General features: G+C 32.7%; 2 protein-coding genes and 1 non-coding gene across 3 annotated transcripts; 2 read left to right on the top strand and 1 right to left on the bottom strand.

Moving 5' to 3' along the window:
• Positions 1-221: 221 nt before the first annotated feature.
• On the bottom strand, positions 222-9,825 carry LOC101207987. The gene is made up of 8 exons (XM_004142616.3): positions 9,177-9,825; positions 6,959-7,106; positions 6,703-6,853; positions 6,479-6,604; positions 6,314-6,394; positions 3,408-3,600; positions 3,037-3,307; positions 222-820 (listed from the first exon to the last, which is right to left on the bottom strand). The coding sequence occupies exons 1-8, from the start codon at positions 9,366-9,368 to the stop codon at positions 540-542; spliced, it is 1,443 nt and encodes a 480-aa protein (XP_004142664.3). The 5' UTR covers positions 9,369-9,825; the 3' UTR covers positions 222-539.
• Positions 9,826-12,469: 2,644 nt separating this feature from the next.
• TRNAM-CAU lies at positions 12,470-12,541 on the top strand. The gene has a single exon. It is a non-coding gene; the product is annotated as a tRNA-Met (tRNA).
• A 2,778-nt stretch (positions 12,542-15,319) lies between these two features.
• Positions 15,320-16,340, top strand: LOC101208230. Its single transcript, XM_004142617.3, has one exon. It carries the CDS (start codon positions 15,492-15,494, stop codon positions 16,137-16,139), a length of 648 nt encoding a protein of 215 aa, XP_004142665.1. The 5' UTR covers positions 15,320-15,491; the 3' UTR covers positions 16,140-16,340.
• Positions 16,341-17,321: the final 981 nt, after the last annotated feature.

Below are 17,321 nucleotides of genomic sequence, written 5' to 3'. Positions count from 1 at the left end.
TTTTTCTTCTTCTACCTTAGATTGTGACCATCTTCCCTCCCTCTTCTTCACAATGCTTCTTGTCGCTGCTCGCCATTCACCTAACCTTCAACCAACATCATTAAACAAATTAACAAAGATAGAGAAGGTTAGGGTAAAATAACTTGAGAAGACCATTCAGAAATACTTCTCATACCGAAGAAATTGAACCTTAAAAGCAAAAATAGAGACCAAAACTCAAATGATCAAATTAAGCACACTTTACAAGACTCAATCATAAATTGTTAACTAATCTCATAAAAGCGAAGGTGGATTTTTACAAATCAGTATACATAACACATTAAAATCTATTTAATATTACAATGCAACCAAAGCTTTCTCTATTCAACTAAACTGACACAACCTATTATTCTACCATCAAATTTCCTGCATTGGAGCTCATCATATGAGCTGCCTTTCATCTTCATCATCAAATCATCAGTTTGATCAATGTCAAAGCAAACTTCAGAAAAGAAAAAAAAAATAACAAAAAAACAATTTTTTTTAAAAAAATGAGGTCTTCAGTTAGACCACACATGTACTAGACCATTCTTGTTGCCAGTGTATATCTCATTACGCTCTTCATCATAGAAAAGTGCAGTAATATCTTCCAAAGCCTCCGCAACCGTGTTTCTCATCTGTGAAGAGTTGCACACCTTTCTCGAGCTGCCAGCACTGCTGCTGCTGCTGCTGCTGCTGCTGCTGCTGCTGCTGCTGTCGTTGACCTTGGGGTTTCCGTTGCTTGCATTAATCTTGGCTAGACACTTGCCAGTCAAGATATTGCTGATGTTGATCGAACCAGCTGCATTTAAATGTAAATATCAAGTCAAGAGATGATCGATCAAAGTGGTGGAATACACCCAATTTCTATTTCAATGCTTAATATATTCAGACACAAAACAGAAAAAATCCGTTCTCCATATTCCTGATCCGATAAAGGCCACCAAAAACTGAAGTTCAAAGAGAGAACATCCCTTGAAATAACAGGGACAGATGCTATAAGTGTAACCTTTGGTGAGGACTGGTAACAAACATAGGGAAAGAAACAGTAAAAGGATTTTTTTTTCCTCTTACAAGGAACGAAGCTCCCAGAAGAAAATTAACAACCCATCCCTGACAAGGAACCATACATGAGGAAAATTTCGTTCATCTCCATAGCAAAGGATTTTCACAAGATCCTAAACGGATCTCCGATACTACTATTAGAGACCCACTTGATGGATAAAGAACCAAGGATGCATGCCACAATGTGAGGCAGAGAAGCCTGGGCTTCCAAGGGAAATGTCATAGCCATGCAATTTTACAAGGCCTCATTCCTAAGAAGCACAGATACAAATATGAGACATGGATACAACACGGTACACGACAATGCACCATATTTTAAAAATCTAGGGCACGAGACGGCAAGGACACTCATCGCACAGGGGATCCTAAATAATGACAAGTAGTAGAATGTAATCTACTTAAACCTAATTGGATAAGAGAAAAAGAAACTTTCCAAAAGACACCATATCTCTTAAATTCATAACATTTCTAATCCACAATTCCATTATCACCATACCAGAAAACTGACTGCCCTAACAGAAATTCGTACAGATTTATTCTCAGCGAAGTGACTTGGGAAAAGCACTAAAGCATTCAAGAAAATAACCAGAATAATCATAAGTGTTCTTTTATGAGAGACCGCCAATTGTAAAAATATATTTTAGGAGTAAAATGAAACATTTGCACCTTACAGACGAAAAGTCATTTGAAAGAGCACTGTTACCTCGCACAAGAAAGAACGAAAGAGTATGCATATGGAATTTTCAGTGTTAGGAGTAAAATGAAACAATTGCACTTCACAGAAGATAGGTGTGAAAAACTCTCGCTCAAGTTCAGTGGACCATCAAAGTTTTAGAACAGGTGTGAAATGTAGCTTACAAACTATGAATTACCTACAAACACTTCCATACATGACGTTTTTGATGTGTCTTAGTTGAAGAAGGTTTGTGGTCCAACCAAATTTCTTAATGTCACAACCACCCCTACTTTTGAAAAGGATCCCGAGTAGCAGGCGGGGAGCCTAAAGATGTACTTGAGATGCAATGGAATTCATATACCACTTTAGAAGAGTGGTTGATTCATTGGGAGGGTAACTGCCTTTGGATGCCACTTAGGAGTCAGCTGAGTTTATTTAAAGGCAGTTCCATATTTCCACCAGAAGAGGTAAAAAGGGAAGTGGCTAGGAAAAATGGTAACGCTTAGTTGGCAACAAAGTCGTGTGAAATTGGTTTTGAGGGATGGGTAGGGGTAGAGTAATCAGTCTAAGTTTGCGAATAGGATTAGGAATCGGCTGCTAGGGAAGAAGGGGAGGTTTCAACCCTTGATGTAGCAGACTATCCACTTACTTCCACTAGGCTTTCTCAAGTAAGGAAGACGTAGCGTTAATGCGCTCGAGAATGAGATCTACAGGCGAGGCGCTTATTTCTCTTTATTTACTTAAGCATGTTCCCCAACCTTTTTGAGAAGACAGAGATTTGACTCTTTCATCATTCTACCCATAGAAGAAAAAGAAGAATATGACCGACGGAATAAGCAAGAAGAAAGTTCACCCTCGGATAATATTGGGGGGGGGGGGGGGGGGGGACGAGTGTATGAGAGGGAGAGTCATCTCCCAAGAAAATTGACTAGTTACCTACAATGAGTGAATGATCGTTATTTTCCTTTGCAGACACAACACATTGTACATCGAAGAACTCTCGATATCACAATGTTTTCTTAAATGTTTGGCTCTATTGTCTGTGTGTTTGGACTTTTGCTGGGTATAATTTAGGTAGGAACATTAGCTTGTACACCTAACATTTTCACTACTATTTTGACATCCATACATGACAAGACACAAATATCTAAAAAAACAATTTCAAGTTAGCCAATAGCAACAAGTTTACAGCTCTTCAGAAAACCACGTAAGTATTTATCGATCGATTCTGGAATCGGAGATCTATTCTTGATGTAGAGAGTAGGCTTAAGAATTACCATTTCCTACCATCCAATGATCATCAGAATCAGCCTTGCAGTAAGATATAATGAGATCCTGATCACTAGTGATGTAAATGTTGTTGGTATTGCAGTCTGGATGCCATAAAAGGTGATCCTCAAAAGAGGTTACAAGCTCCCCACGAAAGTTCCAGACAGCAACAGTTCGGTCTCTAAATGTCAAGAACAATTGGTTTTCATACAGAAAGATAAATGCTGATGGGGTCATAAATTCAGTTCTGCTAACTTCCATCAATTCAGCATTGCGAACCTATAAAAAGTGACAACATTTCTACTATTAAAATTACTTCACAAATCGGGACGAGAAGTTTTTCATAAAGTTACACTTACACATAAGAATCTTTACTTACATCAAGTATTTGAAGATTTTCATTTTCTTGCTTCACAAGAAGTTTTTCATTAAATTGTTCTATGAAGTCGACTTTCTTGTTCCGATGAAGCAGATGGTTGAAAGCTTTGAGAACTGTACCATCTTCTATAGACAGAATCTTAAGAGGAACATGGCTACTGGCTCTATTGAAGATCAACAACATGATTCCAGGGCTACAACAATAAAAGGTAGAACATCGTTTAATCAACACATAAAGACAATCTCCAACTAACAAACAGCCCAAAGATTTCCGGAAAATTTAAAATTCAACAGTCCAAGGCTTCTTCAATCAAATTAATTATGCAACAAAATCAACCAAAATTGTTTTGACAATCAGCTGCCACAACCCAATTCATATGAGGAAGGGAGAGAGGGAAAAGGAAAAACTTAATTGGTCTTTTTTTATTCCAAGAACAATTTATCGTGATTACTTTCTACCAGCTATGTATCCACTAAGTTCATATACAATTCTGCAAAGAGTTGCATACCGTAACAAACCATGCCAAAAAGTTCTATGAATCATTTTCTTCTGCAGTTAACATACACTGTGCCTCCCCCACAAGTTCTAGAAAACACAAAGTTCTTTAGCCCACAATGTGAATAGCTGGATGGTTATCCCTTTTACACAATTCACACTAAGAATACCAGAACATTTTGACTTATGTAGAAAGATGGTCTTAAGAATAAAATTATCTTGGGGGGGGGGGGGGGGGGGGGGGAAGACAGACATCAATGCTAAAAAAATGAAGGAGAACATTGCTATTTTGGCACTGAATTCATCGAAGTTTCAAAAGAAAAGGAACCTGCATAAGATCTAATAAATAGTACAATGCAAAGGTATGTGCATAGTACAACATTATAACAAGAAGCCTACAATAGCATTAATCTTAATCTTTATATTTCACATGGAACGGGAGACAAACAAGAGGAGCGATGAGTAGTGGACTTGGCATAGGTAGCACCTTAATGACACTTCAACAACATGGAGTGGCCTTTTCTTTTCTCACCATGTTGATCATAGATATAAGACATTCAGGGTTCTTTAGGAAAATTTATTTTAATAGTTCCAAGTTACACCCAAAGACTCTAAGCTCCATTCTCCCAAACTAAGCTTATGTCAGTCCCTCCAACAATGACTTTCAAAAGATCGATCTCCTCGTCCTTTTAAAGTCTTAACGGAAATGCCAAAAGAGAATACCAAAATGAAGCAAGCAAAAGAATCCACTTTCTTTCATACTTTCAGAAAACCTAGTTTGATGGTCACTGATGCTACTTTTTAAAACCCATCAATGCTGTAGTTAGCTGGCCCATTACAAAATTGATTAGGCTCACCAATTGATGGTCAACTTTCTAGTTGCTACCTTGCTTTATCTCCAACCTTCCATCTTCTTTCAAAAGTGACAACTCTATTTAATCACCTCTTCTCAAGTTCCTAACTCATCACGCTTCTACTCATCTTCTTCCAACCCACTTTTCTTATCTGCCTTATTATTTCAATCACCTATGTGAACACGACTGCTTATCATCAAACTCTGGAATCATGTACATTTTTGTTGATTTCTAATTCAAAAGAGCATTTCAAATCATACAGCTTTTGTTCCATTTAAACTCACGACACATATGGTCGATCATACAATTCTGAATCCTTACATTCTATTTTAAATTCACGATACATCGCCAATCATACTACTCTGGTAACCTTGATCCCAAAATTGTCATCAGAGCATATCGTACTACTCTGATAACCTTGGCCACATATTTTTGGTCCTCCAAGTGTGTTTAAACAAATCTATGTCCAACATGGACACTCAACCTAAATTAGAGTGTTTTCCTATTCACCACCTAAAAACAACATAGTTGGAATCCCTTCTTGTAGAGGGAAGCTCCCCCCTTTTTATGGGCTCTGTCACCACTCACCATTTGTCTTGCACCGCCATCATCCGTTCTCTGTCGCGCCACTATTCGCCTTTTGTTGCACCTCTTTTCATCTCATTGAGTGTCCAACTATGTATCATTAGTTTTACATAAACAACAATGGTGATAAAGTCCACACCACAAAGAAGAATCTCCTCTAGGTTTGGCCACACAAACTGCTTATCCAGCACGTTTCTCTCCCAATGAAAAATATTCAAAAGAAAGAGTTCTTAAGAAGCGATTTGGCATGCTACCTACACATCAGCCACCTCCCAAATACTGAAATCAACGCATTCTCAGTTCACAACTACATGTCAGTTCTCAAGTGTTGTTTGCCAAACCCCCATCAATAGTTAGATCGTGAGTTGGTTAAACTTTGATAGATAGTTTGCCTTTTCTCTCTATTGCATTGCTTGTAATTGAGCTGTAAAGTACAATTCACTGTTGAACCTTTCTTTAAGTTTTTCAATGGCTTTGTGTTTGTATTGAACTTTATTTTACTGAAAGCAAATTTTATTTTACTGAAAGCAAATTTATCTACTTTGAAGATCTGGTTTTAATGCAAAAAAAAAAAAAAAAACGTTGTTTTCACTTTTAAAAAACCCCTAAAAAGCACATACATAGAATGTACACATGAAATGACCCATTGAAACACATAATGGTGCCCTCTTAAATTCAGAAGAAGAAGAAGAAGAACTTACACAACAAAGGTAAGTTGATAATATAAGTTTTATCATATGCATCCACAAGGAGTTGCATAATATAGGTGATACATTATCTTCTGAAAAATAAGACAAATCAATCAAGAGAGTTGCCTTATTAAATCTAGATATAAATCTCCACATTCTAATATATGTTCAATTTTCTATCATTCTCACTTGTAATAAGCATGAAGAGTCATCCGAAGACAAATTTGTTCATTGAATTTTCTTTTTACATAGCACCAAAGAATAGAAAAGTAGATAGAATTACCTGATCTTGATTTCTTGAACATGCTTATCTGATATAGAGTAAAGCATGGTATAGTTTTTCAGGTCAAACACCTTGTATATACTGGTAACAAAAGAGTGGGAAAATGAAAAAAGTTACAGACAGTGATAGAATGAAACAAAAAACAATAAAAGGGAAGCAAGTTACCTATCTTGTGCAGAGTAGGTTAAAACTTTACCATTAACATCATCAAACTCAACAAATCCAGGCCACTTCAACGATTCAGACTCAAAAAGTGCAAAACCTGCATCAGGTTTGCCCCTTCGAATGTATCTAATAAATTTCGGGAGGAAATATCAGTTAGAGATAAATATAAGCATTGAATCAAAGAAATCGAACAGTCTAAACATAAGCAATGGAATTTTACGCACTCGATCCTTGTAGATCTGCATTTCAAAGAACTGAAGTTATCAGAAGCATAAACTGAAACTGTGATAAGTGAATCATTGTTCTTATTGTAAAACAAACTGCGAATGACCTCATCAGGACTGACATTCAAGAAGCATATTCTTTCATTTGTCTCTGCACAAAATAACCAACAATGTCATTTCGGAATTTTCATTTAAGAAAAATATTTTCTTCACATGCATTATAGAAAAATGATTTGGAAATAAATACTGCAATTACCCCTGCTAAAAGCTGCACAAACACCAGAATGTGCTAGAGCAAAAACAATATCACGTGCAGCAACAATTTCAATTACTTTCGTCCTCTTCATCAGAAAAGGTAAAACAGGTGAACAATGCCCCTTTGGATCATGAGTATCATATTCCTCCTGATACATTTAAATAATTAGATAGAAAGCGCAGATATTTTACAAAGAAAACAACATTCAATTGATTCCAAGCATAAAGAACTCAACGTCAATTACTTGGAAAGTGCACATCAGCCCTCAAACTAACATTCTATAAATACAATCTCAACACCGCTTGGGAAGGTATCGTATCAGTCCTATGTTATACACAAATCTCAAACAGCATAAGCTTTTTTTCCTTTGAAGAAAAATATATATTTATCATGGATCAAAAGGAAGAGGAAAATGTGAGGATAAGTATATTAGTATGGTATTGGTAAGAGGTATATGAGAAATTAAATAGATAGTTAGGAATTTTAGTTATAAATAGAAGGAGAGTCTGGCCCTCTGGTTTGGAGAAAGGTGTGAAGAATTTTGTGGGATTTCCTAATTTGGGAATTTTGGAGAATCCAGCCCTTTGGCAAGGCTGGTGATTATCTTTACTTTTCTATGATATTATAGCACATTTCAATATAATTCCATATTTGACTGTTCTTGAGTTTATTTCTGGTTCTTGAGTAACTTCTTGTTAGGAGGTTTTTTAACAGAAAACTACCCAAAAAAAAGTCTTCAACCAAGTAAAACAAGACCTAATGGGTCATTACAAAAAGGTTCTCCAATTGAAGCCCTTAAAGAGTCGTTGAACTCAATGATGACATTACTCGAAAACCTCTCAAGCCCCCTAAAAATTCCTTCATCCTCTCCCCATAGGTCCAAAAGAATAACATACCCCCTGGCGCTCCAAAATATTTCATTATCACAAGGGATATTCAAAATAAGGAGGATGAAACATCCCCACACACCAAAGCGTTACAATAAGAAGGCACAACCAAATCCCAAAATAATTGTGCACTTTTGATTATGAAAACCTACACCCCATTGGACCAAATGATCTTAGCTTGACCCTTCAAAGAAGTTCCAAAGATGGGTTGGAGTAGGGATCCAAATCTCTGCAAGGCTAAAACCTCAAAAAGCATAAGGTTAGTTATGGTTTAAGACAGATCCTTCCTGCTGTTACATATTTTCCACACAATTTTACCATCAATCAGTTGCCAAAACCCAAGGTCTTGTTAATGCTGTGAATTATAGCCAGTCACTTCCAGTGCTTGACCTGAAGCAAGTATGATATATGATAACTTACAGACTCTGTCGGCATTCCAACAATAACAAAGACAAACTCATAGAAATCCTCCCCAAATCAAGATATATAGTCCAACTTCTACATGAAGTAGGAATTCTTGGTGCGGAATAAGTAAAATTAGTAAACAAAATGGCCAACTGAAATGTATTTAGTAGTTAATAATGCAAACGCAATTCCCTTAAGGTGACTGCCTATGTTTCCCCAGCAACAAATTATATGACCAAAAATCAGATTCACATTCAGTTCTGTTGGTCATTTTGTTAACTATTTTACTCATTCACCACCAAGAATTCCTAATTCACATAGAATTTGATAACAAAAACGCAATTCCGTTAAGGTGAGGACCTATATTTCCCCAGCCACAAATAATATGGCCAGGAAAAAACTAGATTCACATTCAGTTCATCTGTAATAGAAGATTCCTTAAAAAGAAGAACAAAGAAAGCATTAGCAACATATAAACTCCAGGAAATTTCATATTTTTTCTATTTAATCTTTTAGGGTTTGTTGTTAAAACTATGAAGATCAAGAAACAAAACTAAGAATTCCTTTAATAGGTTCCATTGTTGTATGAGGAAGCGCACTAGGTAGACACCTTATGACCAGAGATGACCTAAGTAACATTGAGACATCCTAGAAGCAGTCGAATAAGTACGTAAAGTGACATTTTGCCTAATATACAGAAATGGAAATGGAGAAACAAGCCTCGGCCAAACGCTCATCAGTCGAGATGAATAAAGACAAAGAACGAGACATCCCACGATGAACACTATAAGATGAACTAGGGTTTAGAGAGGGGAAAAAACACCATCGAGTAGCCAAACGAAACGAATCAGCAATGGAAGAAACAAGTATGTAACGGAGGAAAAAACAGTCAAAAATCACAAAATACAAAATTAAAAACAACGAACCATTAAACGCATGTTGCGAAATCTCTCTTGAGCATTACTCATACTAAAAGCACGATCGCGCTTCGAACAAATCTCCCGTCTCTGCAGCTTCTTAACACTATTAACAAACCCATCAACCCGAGGTCGTTTCTTAGCCAAAATACGCCGACCAGAACAAGGCCGAGGACTAGCAGAAATCCTCCTCCCCTCCATGAGTAGTACTTTCCCCCAAACAAACAAGAAGCCCTCCTACTTCTCTTCGTTCCAAGCAGGAACGGATTTCACATAACCCTCGAAAGAAATCCCCAATTACCGAAAGAAATTGGGGAAAACAGAAGGTTTAAACCCCAGGAAGGAACTCAATTGGAAAGAAAAGTTTGAAAAGGTGAGGCGATTGAGGAGAAATAGAAGAGGGGGAAATTGTGAAATTTAGAAACCCTAGAGCAGAGAAAAACTTACCGGGAAGTAAAAGAAAAAGAGAGATGAAGCGGGGGGGAGTGGTTCCGGTGAGAGGCCCCCGGCGCCGGGAGTGGGAGAGTGTCAGTGGAGTCCAAGTGAAGTCAGATGGGATTGAACAACAAGCATTGTTCTAAGAAGAGATAAGAATGAGCAGAAAAAGATGAGAAGAAGAAGAAGAAGAAGAAGAAGGGGGAAACAAAAATTACGAAGAACACAATTTAAAATTCTAAATTAATATAAAAACATTATACATGTTTGTCCACGTGACCTCCACGTGACCTTCCATTTTCCTTCTTTGATTCGTAAATTGCCATTTGGTTTGTCCCTATAAATTCATCTTCCTATTTTCAACTTCTTCTATTCATTTCAATTTAAAAGGTTTGGTTCTTCATTTTTATTGCTAGCAAATAGATTCCGTATACTAACACTGTATACATACTCGTTTAGTCGAAAAAATGGAAAAAAACATAACTTTTTGGCACTTTGATAGTATGAAAAAGTACGACAGAGCGTGGAGATTTCAGTAAATCCACTTTGAATAAAATAATAATACAATTTTTTTGTTTTTCAAAATTTTCATTTAACAATCTCCACTCTCAAATAATTTACTAACAAGTTCAAATTCAAAATTTAAAATATTATACTTTCTTATTTGAAAATACATAGTATAACTGAGGTTCATAATTTTTAAAATCAGAATTAAAAAAATAAAGAAAACGAAAATTTTATCATTTTTAATTGAATTTTTTTTCTTCCTAATTTAGTTTTGAAAAAATTCAAACCAAACAAGACTTCTATAAGAATTTTTTCTAAAAATAATATAAAATTTGAAACATATATCAAAAATATGGTGGATGCAAAACTATTTTCAAAAATAGGTGATTTGAGGTGAAATCGTGTATGGGGTACACGACTTCCAAGCAGTGGACTCCACATATTCTATTTTTTTCTTATTTTTATATTTATATTACACTGGACCCCACATTTTTTAATTTTCTCATTATTTATATACGTGGGTCCCACACACTTCACTTTTTCTCATTATTTATATATACATACTCACATATAATTAATATATATATTATACATTCAAATTCTAAAAATATCTTTCTTTATTAAATTAATTTATTTTTTTATTTTTTTCTTTATATATATTTAAATACCACAATCTTCGATCTTCAATTCTTCTTATTAAAATTCATTTTTCTAATTTAATTTAATTCTTTCTTAATCAAAATTATACATATATTTTTTTTCCAATTTTCAATTTTTTTAAAAAAATCTCATATATTAACAAAACATGTTATTAAAAATATATTAAACAAATTAAAAGAGTAATAATAATAATTGAGATAAGTTAAAATTACTAAAAAAAATAATAATAATAACACTTGAAGCCACACACATTGATAATTGAATAAAAAGAAATTCATGTTTATGGTAAAAGGAAAAAAACAAGAATTAGTTCGATTACAAATTAAATTTAAAAATTTAACGGATAATTTTGAATTGCAAATTTATTGTTATTATTATTTTTAGAGTACGTTTCAACTTCTTTCAATTACTATTATTATTTTTATTTGTTTAATGTATTTTTTAATAACATATTTGGTTAATATACGTGTTTTTTTAAACAGAAAATTAGAAAAAGATATATATTTTTTGGTTAAGAAATAATTAAATTAAATTAGAAAAGATGAATTAATAAGAAAATTTGAAGATTGAGATATTAAATATATATATATATAAATTATTATTATTATTTCTATTTTTATTTGTTTAATATATTTTTAATAACATATTTGTTAATATATGAGTTTTTTTAAAAAATTAAAAATTGGAAAAGAAGATATGTGTAATTTTGATTAAGAAAAATTTAAATTCAAGTAGAAAATGAATTTAATAAAAAAAATTGAAGATTGAAGATTGTGATATTTATAAAGAAAAAATAAAAAATTAATTAATTTAATAAAGAAATATATTTTTAGAATTCGAATGTATAATATATATATTATATTATATGTGAGTATGTATATATAAATAATGAGAAAAAGTGAATTGTGTGGGATCCACGTATATAAATAATTAAAAAATTAAAAAATGTGGGGCCCAGTGTAGTATAAATATAAAAATAAGGAAAAAATAGAATATGTAGGGTCTACTGCATGGAAGTCGTGTACCCGTACACGACTTCACCTCAAATCACCTATTTTTTAAAATAGTTTTACATCCACCCTATTTTTTATATATGTTTCAAATTTTACATTATTTAAAAAAAAATCATTGGAGATAGCATGTTTTCAAAAACTTTATTTTGTTTTTAAATTTAAAACTTTATATGAAAATAAACGTGTTTTTGAATTTTTTTTTTCTTCTTCTTTTGTTTTGGAAAACAACTCTTGCATTCTACAGTTTATTTGGTGTATTTTCTTTTCTTTCTATTTAGATTTGGAATTCTTATATCTATTTTCTTATTTTAATGTGTTTTTTTGTTGATCATAGATGTGATCAATTTTTTAACGATTTTTTCTTTCACATTGTATAGTTGCAAACAAAATTAAACACTTTGATTTTGGATGTGTTTGAAACTTTTCACATTTACCCTTTTACTTTTTAAAAATATTAAAATTAAATTGATTTTTTCATGTAATGACAACTACATCAACACCATAATTTGTATATAAGTTATTCTTTACAAAGAATGACCCAAAAATATGCAAAATATGTAATTTTGTAGTTCATATATACTCCATATACTAAGGTAAACTAGGACATTTTATGCATGTTTGAGCTAACAATAATATACCAATTAATTGTTAAACTCTATTCGGTAAATGCTTAATGTTTTATTCACAATCAGAGTGGCGCAGCGGAAGCGTGGTGGGCCCATAACCCACAGGTCCCAGGATCGAAACCTGGCTCTGATAGTCTAATGGATTTAAATTATTCAATTTTTTTCATAATTGTTGTCGTTTGATGTTCACCGTCACCCACTGTCGTTTCCTTATACCCAAGTTGAACGACGTAGCATCTTATTGTTATGCGTCGACATCGTCCTCCTCTTCCTCTTGTAGCTTCTCTTCGTCACAAGCTTCTTCATCCAAGCTAGATCTGAGCCACGTGCACGCTAAGTTATCCTTTTCCAATCGAGCCATACATAGTTCTTCTTTGCACGACATCTTTTGGCTCGATTTTTGCATTGTTGCTCCCTTGTCGTGATTCGTTGAGGTTTGTGGTGAGGGTTTGAAAGATGTGAAGAGATTGTTAATGTTTGAATGGCTACACTATTTGAAGAAATATGAAACGATTGCATAGATTATATGGAGATAGGTGTTAATTTTTAGGTTTTAGGAGAAAGTTATGATTTTGATAAATGTTGATTGTGTGTTGGGAGTTTGATTTAATTATAGGTTATTTGTGAATTATTGAATAACCGTTGAATAATTGTATTTAGGATTCACGTGTTTAGGAACATTTAAGACATTGCTCCATCAATTTTCTAGTATTTTCTCATATTTTTCGATTTTGCTATTTTATTAGTTTAAATAAAAATTTGTCATTTATCCAAAGTAAACATTCTATTTTGTTATTCTTCTTGTCAACTAAAAAAAAATAAATCAATATTTTCAAAACAACTTTCGAATCACGAACCAAACTGTTGAAGTTTTTACTTGTTTTTTACAACAATATTATTCAGTTTTTTTATTGGAAAATTGCATGACAAAAACATTTAGAAAAAAATAGTCTACGACACATCTTTTTTGCATATTGCAAATATGGTAAATATAACAACTAATTAGTGATATCAGACAACTATCAGAACGCTGTTGAAGGGTAGGGTTATAAGCTTCTAAATTTGATACTTTTACAATTTAGAAAATGTACCGACATGAACTCTATTATCATAATTCTTTTTTGCTATTTTTGCCTGTGTGAAAAATTTTAACCATTTTTTAAAGTTTTTTTCTTCCAAACAAAACTACAACACTTTGGTTTTCAATGTGTGAAAATTTTCATCACGATTGCATTTACTCCTTTGTTTCTTAAAAGATTGTTAAAAAAATTTAAACATCACTTTATTTGGTTTTAGATGAAACATTCGTACACGCAGAGACAATTACATCCAACAATAAAATTTGTATTTTCTTTTAGAAAGAATGATAAAAAAAAATTGCAAAATAAACAATTTTGTAGTCAAACCATATACTCTATGTACTGAATTAAACATCATAGTGTGTTAGCTATATAATAAACCAACTAATTGGTAACATCTTGTTCGATAACCACTCAAATTCTTTTTATTTACAACCAAAGTGGCGCTGCATAAACATGGTGGACCGTAATCCAAAGTTTCGCATATCAAAACCTATCTATGATACAAAGATGGATTTTCCTACCCATTACATATATTTTGTATTTTCTAAGAAAAACAACTCAATTTTTTTTTTTTTTTTGCTTTTCTAGTATATTTTTTAAAATAAATTTTAGCATAACTCAAAATATATGTTTTTGAGTTTTTGTAATAGTGGGTGTGGGTGTGGGTGGACGGACTCTTTATTAAGTTCCCTCATGGTCAATCAATTGAACCAAGAGCTTGATGGTTTTCGAATAAAAAAGGCCCATTTTCTTAGCTCAATTGATAAATGAGCCCAGATATCACCCTTAGCTATTGCCACAAAGACATAGGCATTGTAAGGATTACTCAATTGTGTCCTTAATTTAAATTTAATATTTTGATTTTATTTTAATTTAAATAGTAAATCGCAGGTTTAATATTTTGTTATTTATTTAAAAAATAAGTTACTTGTAATATGTTAAAATTTCTTATTCCATGTGTTTTTTATTTGATTTTTTTCACACCCATGTATTCTTCCTTATTAGCAATCAAATTTTGAACTTTTTACGTCAGATTTTGACCAATTACAAATATTGTGATAAAGACTCATAACTACAATACCATCACAAACTTCAAAACTTCCAGATTGCTTTATCTAAATCATTAAATTTCTTTTAAGGATATTTGAAGTTAGAATTTTATAGAGAATTCAACAATTAAAATATTTTTAGATTGTAATAGTCGATACAACTAAACCTTAGAGTTAGATTTTTTTTTAATTACTTAACGTTAATATAAATTAAAAAAAAAAAAAGAAACGTGCTAACATATATATTTATTGAAAAAAGAAAAAGAAAAAACGTTGGATGTCAAATTATGAGAAACTAACCACTACTTTATATTTATATGTAAGCTAATCAAGTGGTAATCGTGATTGTTTATGGCTAATTTTATACTTCTTTTCATGCTTATTACAATAACACAATATTCTAATGTTTTTAATTTATTAAAAATCAATTTAAACTCATGAATTTTATAAGATTATAGTAAAATAATTTAACTTTAATGACATAGTGTATATATAATTAATTTTGAGGTAGATTAGTTTAATATTTTTCTTACCTCCAAATGTTTAGGCAATAAATGGTGTCTTTAATGACCAAAGTTGTAAAAACTTTCAGTCTTAATAAAATATCAAAATACGACAATTTAAAAAAAAAGTAAGAAAAATTGAAACTTGAGTTTCTCGTAATACAAAAAATTGAGTAAACTAAAAAAAAGAAAAGTAAAAGGACTAAATAGAAATTTCATAAATTACAAGGACGAAAGTGAAAACCAAGCCATAGGGCGTAATAAATATTAATGGTTGCTAAAAGATGAAAGAAGAAGAAGAAGAAGGAAATGGATAAACACTTTTCTCCATCTACCTGTTTCCTACTCCAAAATTAATTTCAATTAGTTGAGAGTTAGAATAATCCCCCAATTTTTCAAATGTCTCCATAAATTCCCAATTTCTCACTATTCTTCTCCCAAAATCTGCCATGGAAATCGCTTCTTCCTCCTCCTCTTTAATCAAAGACCCCAAATCCACTCAATCCACCGCCGCCGCCGCCACCCGTTCCCGGAAACGCCGCAACACCTGCATCGGAATCTCCATCGCCATCCTCCTCCTTCTCATCATCATAATCATCATTCTCGCCTTCACAGTCTTCAAAGCCAAACGCCCAATCACCACCGTCAATTCCGTTGCCCTAGCCGATCTCGACGTGTCGCTAAACCTAGCCGGAGTCTCCGTCGACATCAACGTCACTCTAATCGCCGACATCGCAATCACGAACCCTAACAAGGTCGGATTCAGCTACAAGAACAGCACCGCGTTTTTGAATTACAGAGGGGAATTGGTCGGAGAAGCGCCGATTATGGCTGGAAAGATCGACGCGGGGGAGAGGAAGGAGATGAATATCACGCTGACGATTATGGCAGATCGATTACTGAAGACGACGACGGTTTTTACGGATGCGGTGGCGGGATCTATGCCGTTGAATACGTACACGAGGATTTCAGGTAAGGTGAAGATTTTGGGGATTTTTAATATTCATGTGGTTTCAAGTACGTCTTGTGATTTCAATGTGGATATATCGGAGAGGAAAATTGGAGATCAACAGTGTAATTATCATACTAAGATCTGATTGATTGATTGATACAGCTTCTTCTTGTTTTGTTCTTAGTAAATTATGAAAGAGATTTGTAGGTTGAATTAGGGATGTTTTATAGAGTGTTGTAATTGATTGATTTGGTACTTAGTTACTATTCTTGTACTAAACTTCCCTCTCTCAATGGTTGTTATTTTCTTAATGTTAAATTACAAGTTTAATCCTAAATGGTGAGCATCAATACCATCGGTAATCCATTTTTTGACCAAACCCTTCTAGTCCATTTATGAAAAACAATGGGTCGATTTAGATAGTTTAACCCTAAAGGTTGTTTGCTTGTGACATTGATTCACCCTACCTTATATTGTGACGTTTGTGTGTACTAACATCTTTGTTTGAATTGAACCCTTAAAATGACTCAAGGGTAATGGAATTGCAATTAAAGAGTTAAAAATATGAAATTGGTTTTTAGGTGATTGGAGAGTGTTTTTAAAGTTATATTGAATATGAAAAAAGTAATTTTAATTGTTCTCTTAAATATGACTATTAAGATGTGTGCCCTTGAAATAAGTACTTTTTTCAAAAATAGAAAGGAAAAAAAAAGAAATTATTTACCTCTCAATAAAAACAAAATTAATAGCATTACACTTTTTTTTCTATTTTTTCTTTAAATAATCATGCCATATATTTTTAATCTTTCAAATTAATTTGTGATATGAAAATGCATTTAAACACGTTTTGAAAATTTTAAAATAAAGATGAAGCATGTTTTTAATATTTTTATATTTAAAATATGTGTTTGAAAGGGATCTCGAAAAAAAGAAGATGTTTTTTATCAATAAATTTTCGTTTGGTGATGTGAAAATCATTTCAAAATCAAACTCAAAACCGAAAACAAAAAAAAAAAAAGGCTAAAAAGGTAAAGGTTATATACAAAAAGTATGAGTAAGAGAGGACACAAATAAGCAAAGTGACAAAGCCAACTCATTTTCAAATAAAGTTTATAGGGTTCCTTAAAATAAAAAAGGTCAAATGTATAATCGCATAGGTTAATTAATTTTTTAAAATTTTGAATTTGTGAGGATTTTTTATTAGATGAAAAATTAAAAGTTTTAGAACTCACTCAACACTTTTAAAAATTTAGATGTGAAATCGTTAATCCCAATTTAATTTTCTATTGTCATTACATAAAATTAGAATTATGTTAAAATTAATTTT

This window comes from Cucumis sativus, chromosome 4 (assembly GCF_000004075.3).
Source record: "Cucumis sativus cultivar 9930 chromosome 4, Cucumber_9930_V3, whole genome shotgun sequence".
NCBI classification, from domain to species: domain Eukaryota; kingdom Viridiplantae; phylum Streptophyta; class Magnoliopsida; order Cucurbitales; family Cucurbitaceae; genus Cucumis; species Cucumis sativus.
Note: the sequence above shows the minus strand (reverse complement) of the source record. Positions and strands in the feature narration are given on the sequence as shown.

Excerpts from the sequence above, each read along its gene's own strand:
- LOC101207987 (XM_004142616.3), bottom strand. The coding sequence starts at position 9,368 with ATGGAGGGGAGGAGGATTTCTGCTAGTCCTCGGCCTTGTTCTGGTCGG. Across the intron at positions 6,605-6,702 it reads TGCAGATCTACAAGGATCGA|ATACATTCGAAGGGGCAAAC; the intron begins GTGCGTAAAATT and ends GAAATTTATTAG. Across the intron at positions 821-3,036 it reads TCATTGGATGGTAGGAAATG|CTGGTTCGATCAACATCAGC; the intron begins GTAATTCTTAAG and ends ATTTAAATGCAG.
- LOC101208230 (XM_004142617.3), top strand. The coding sequence starts at position 15,492 with ATGGAAATCGCTTCTTCCTCCTCCTCTTTAATCAAAGACCCCAAATCC.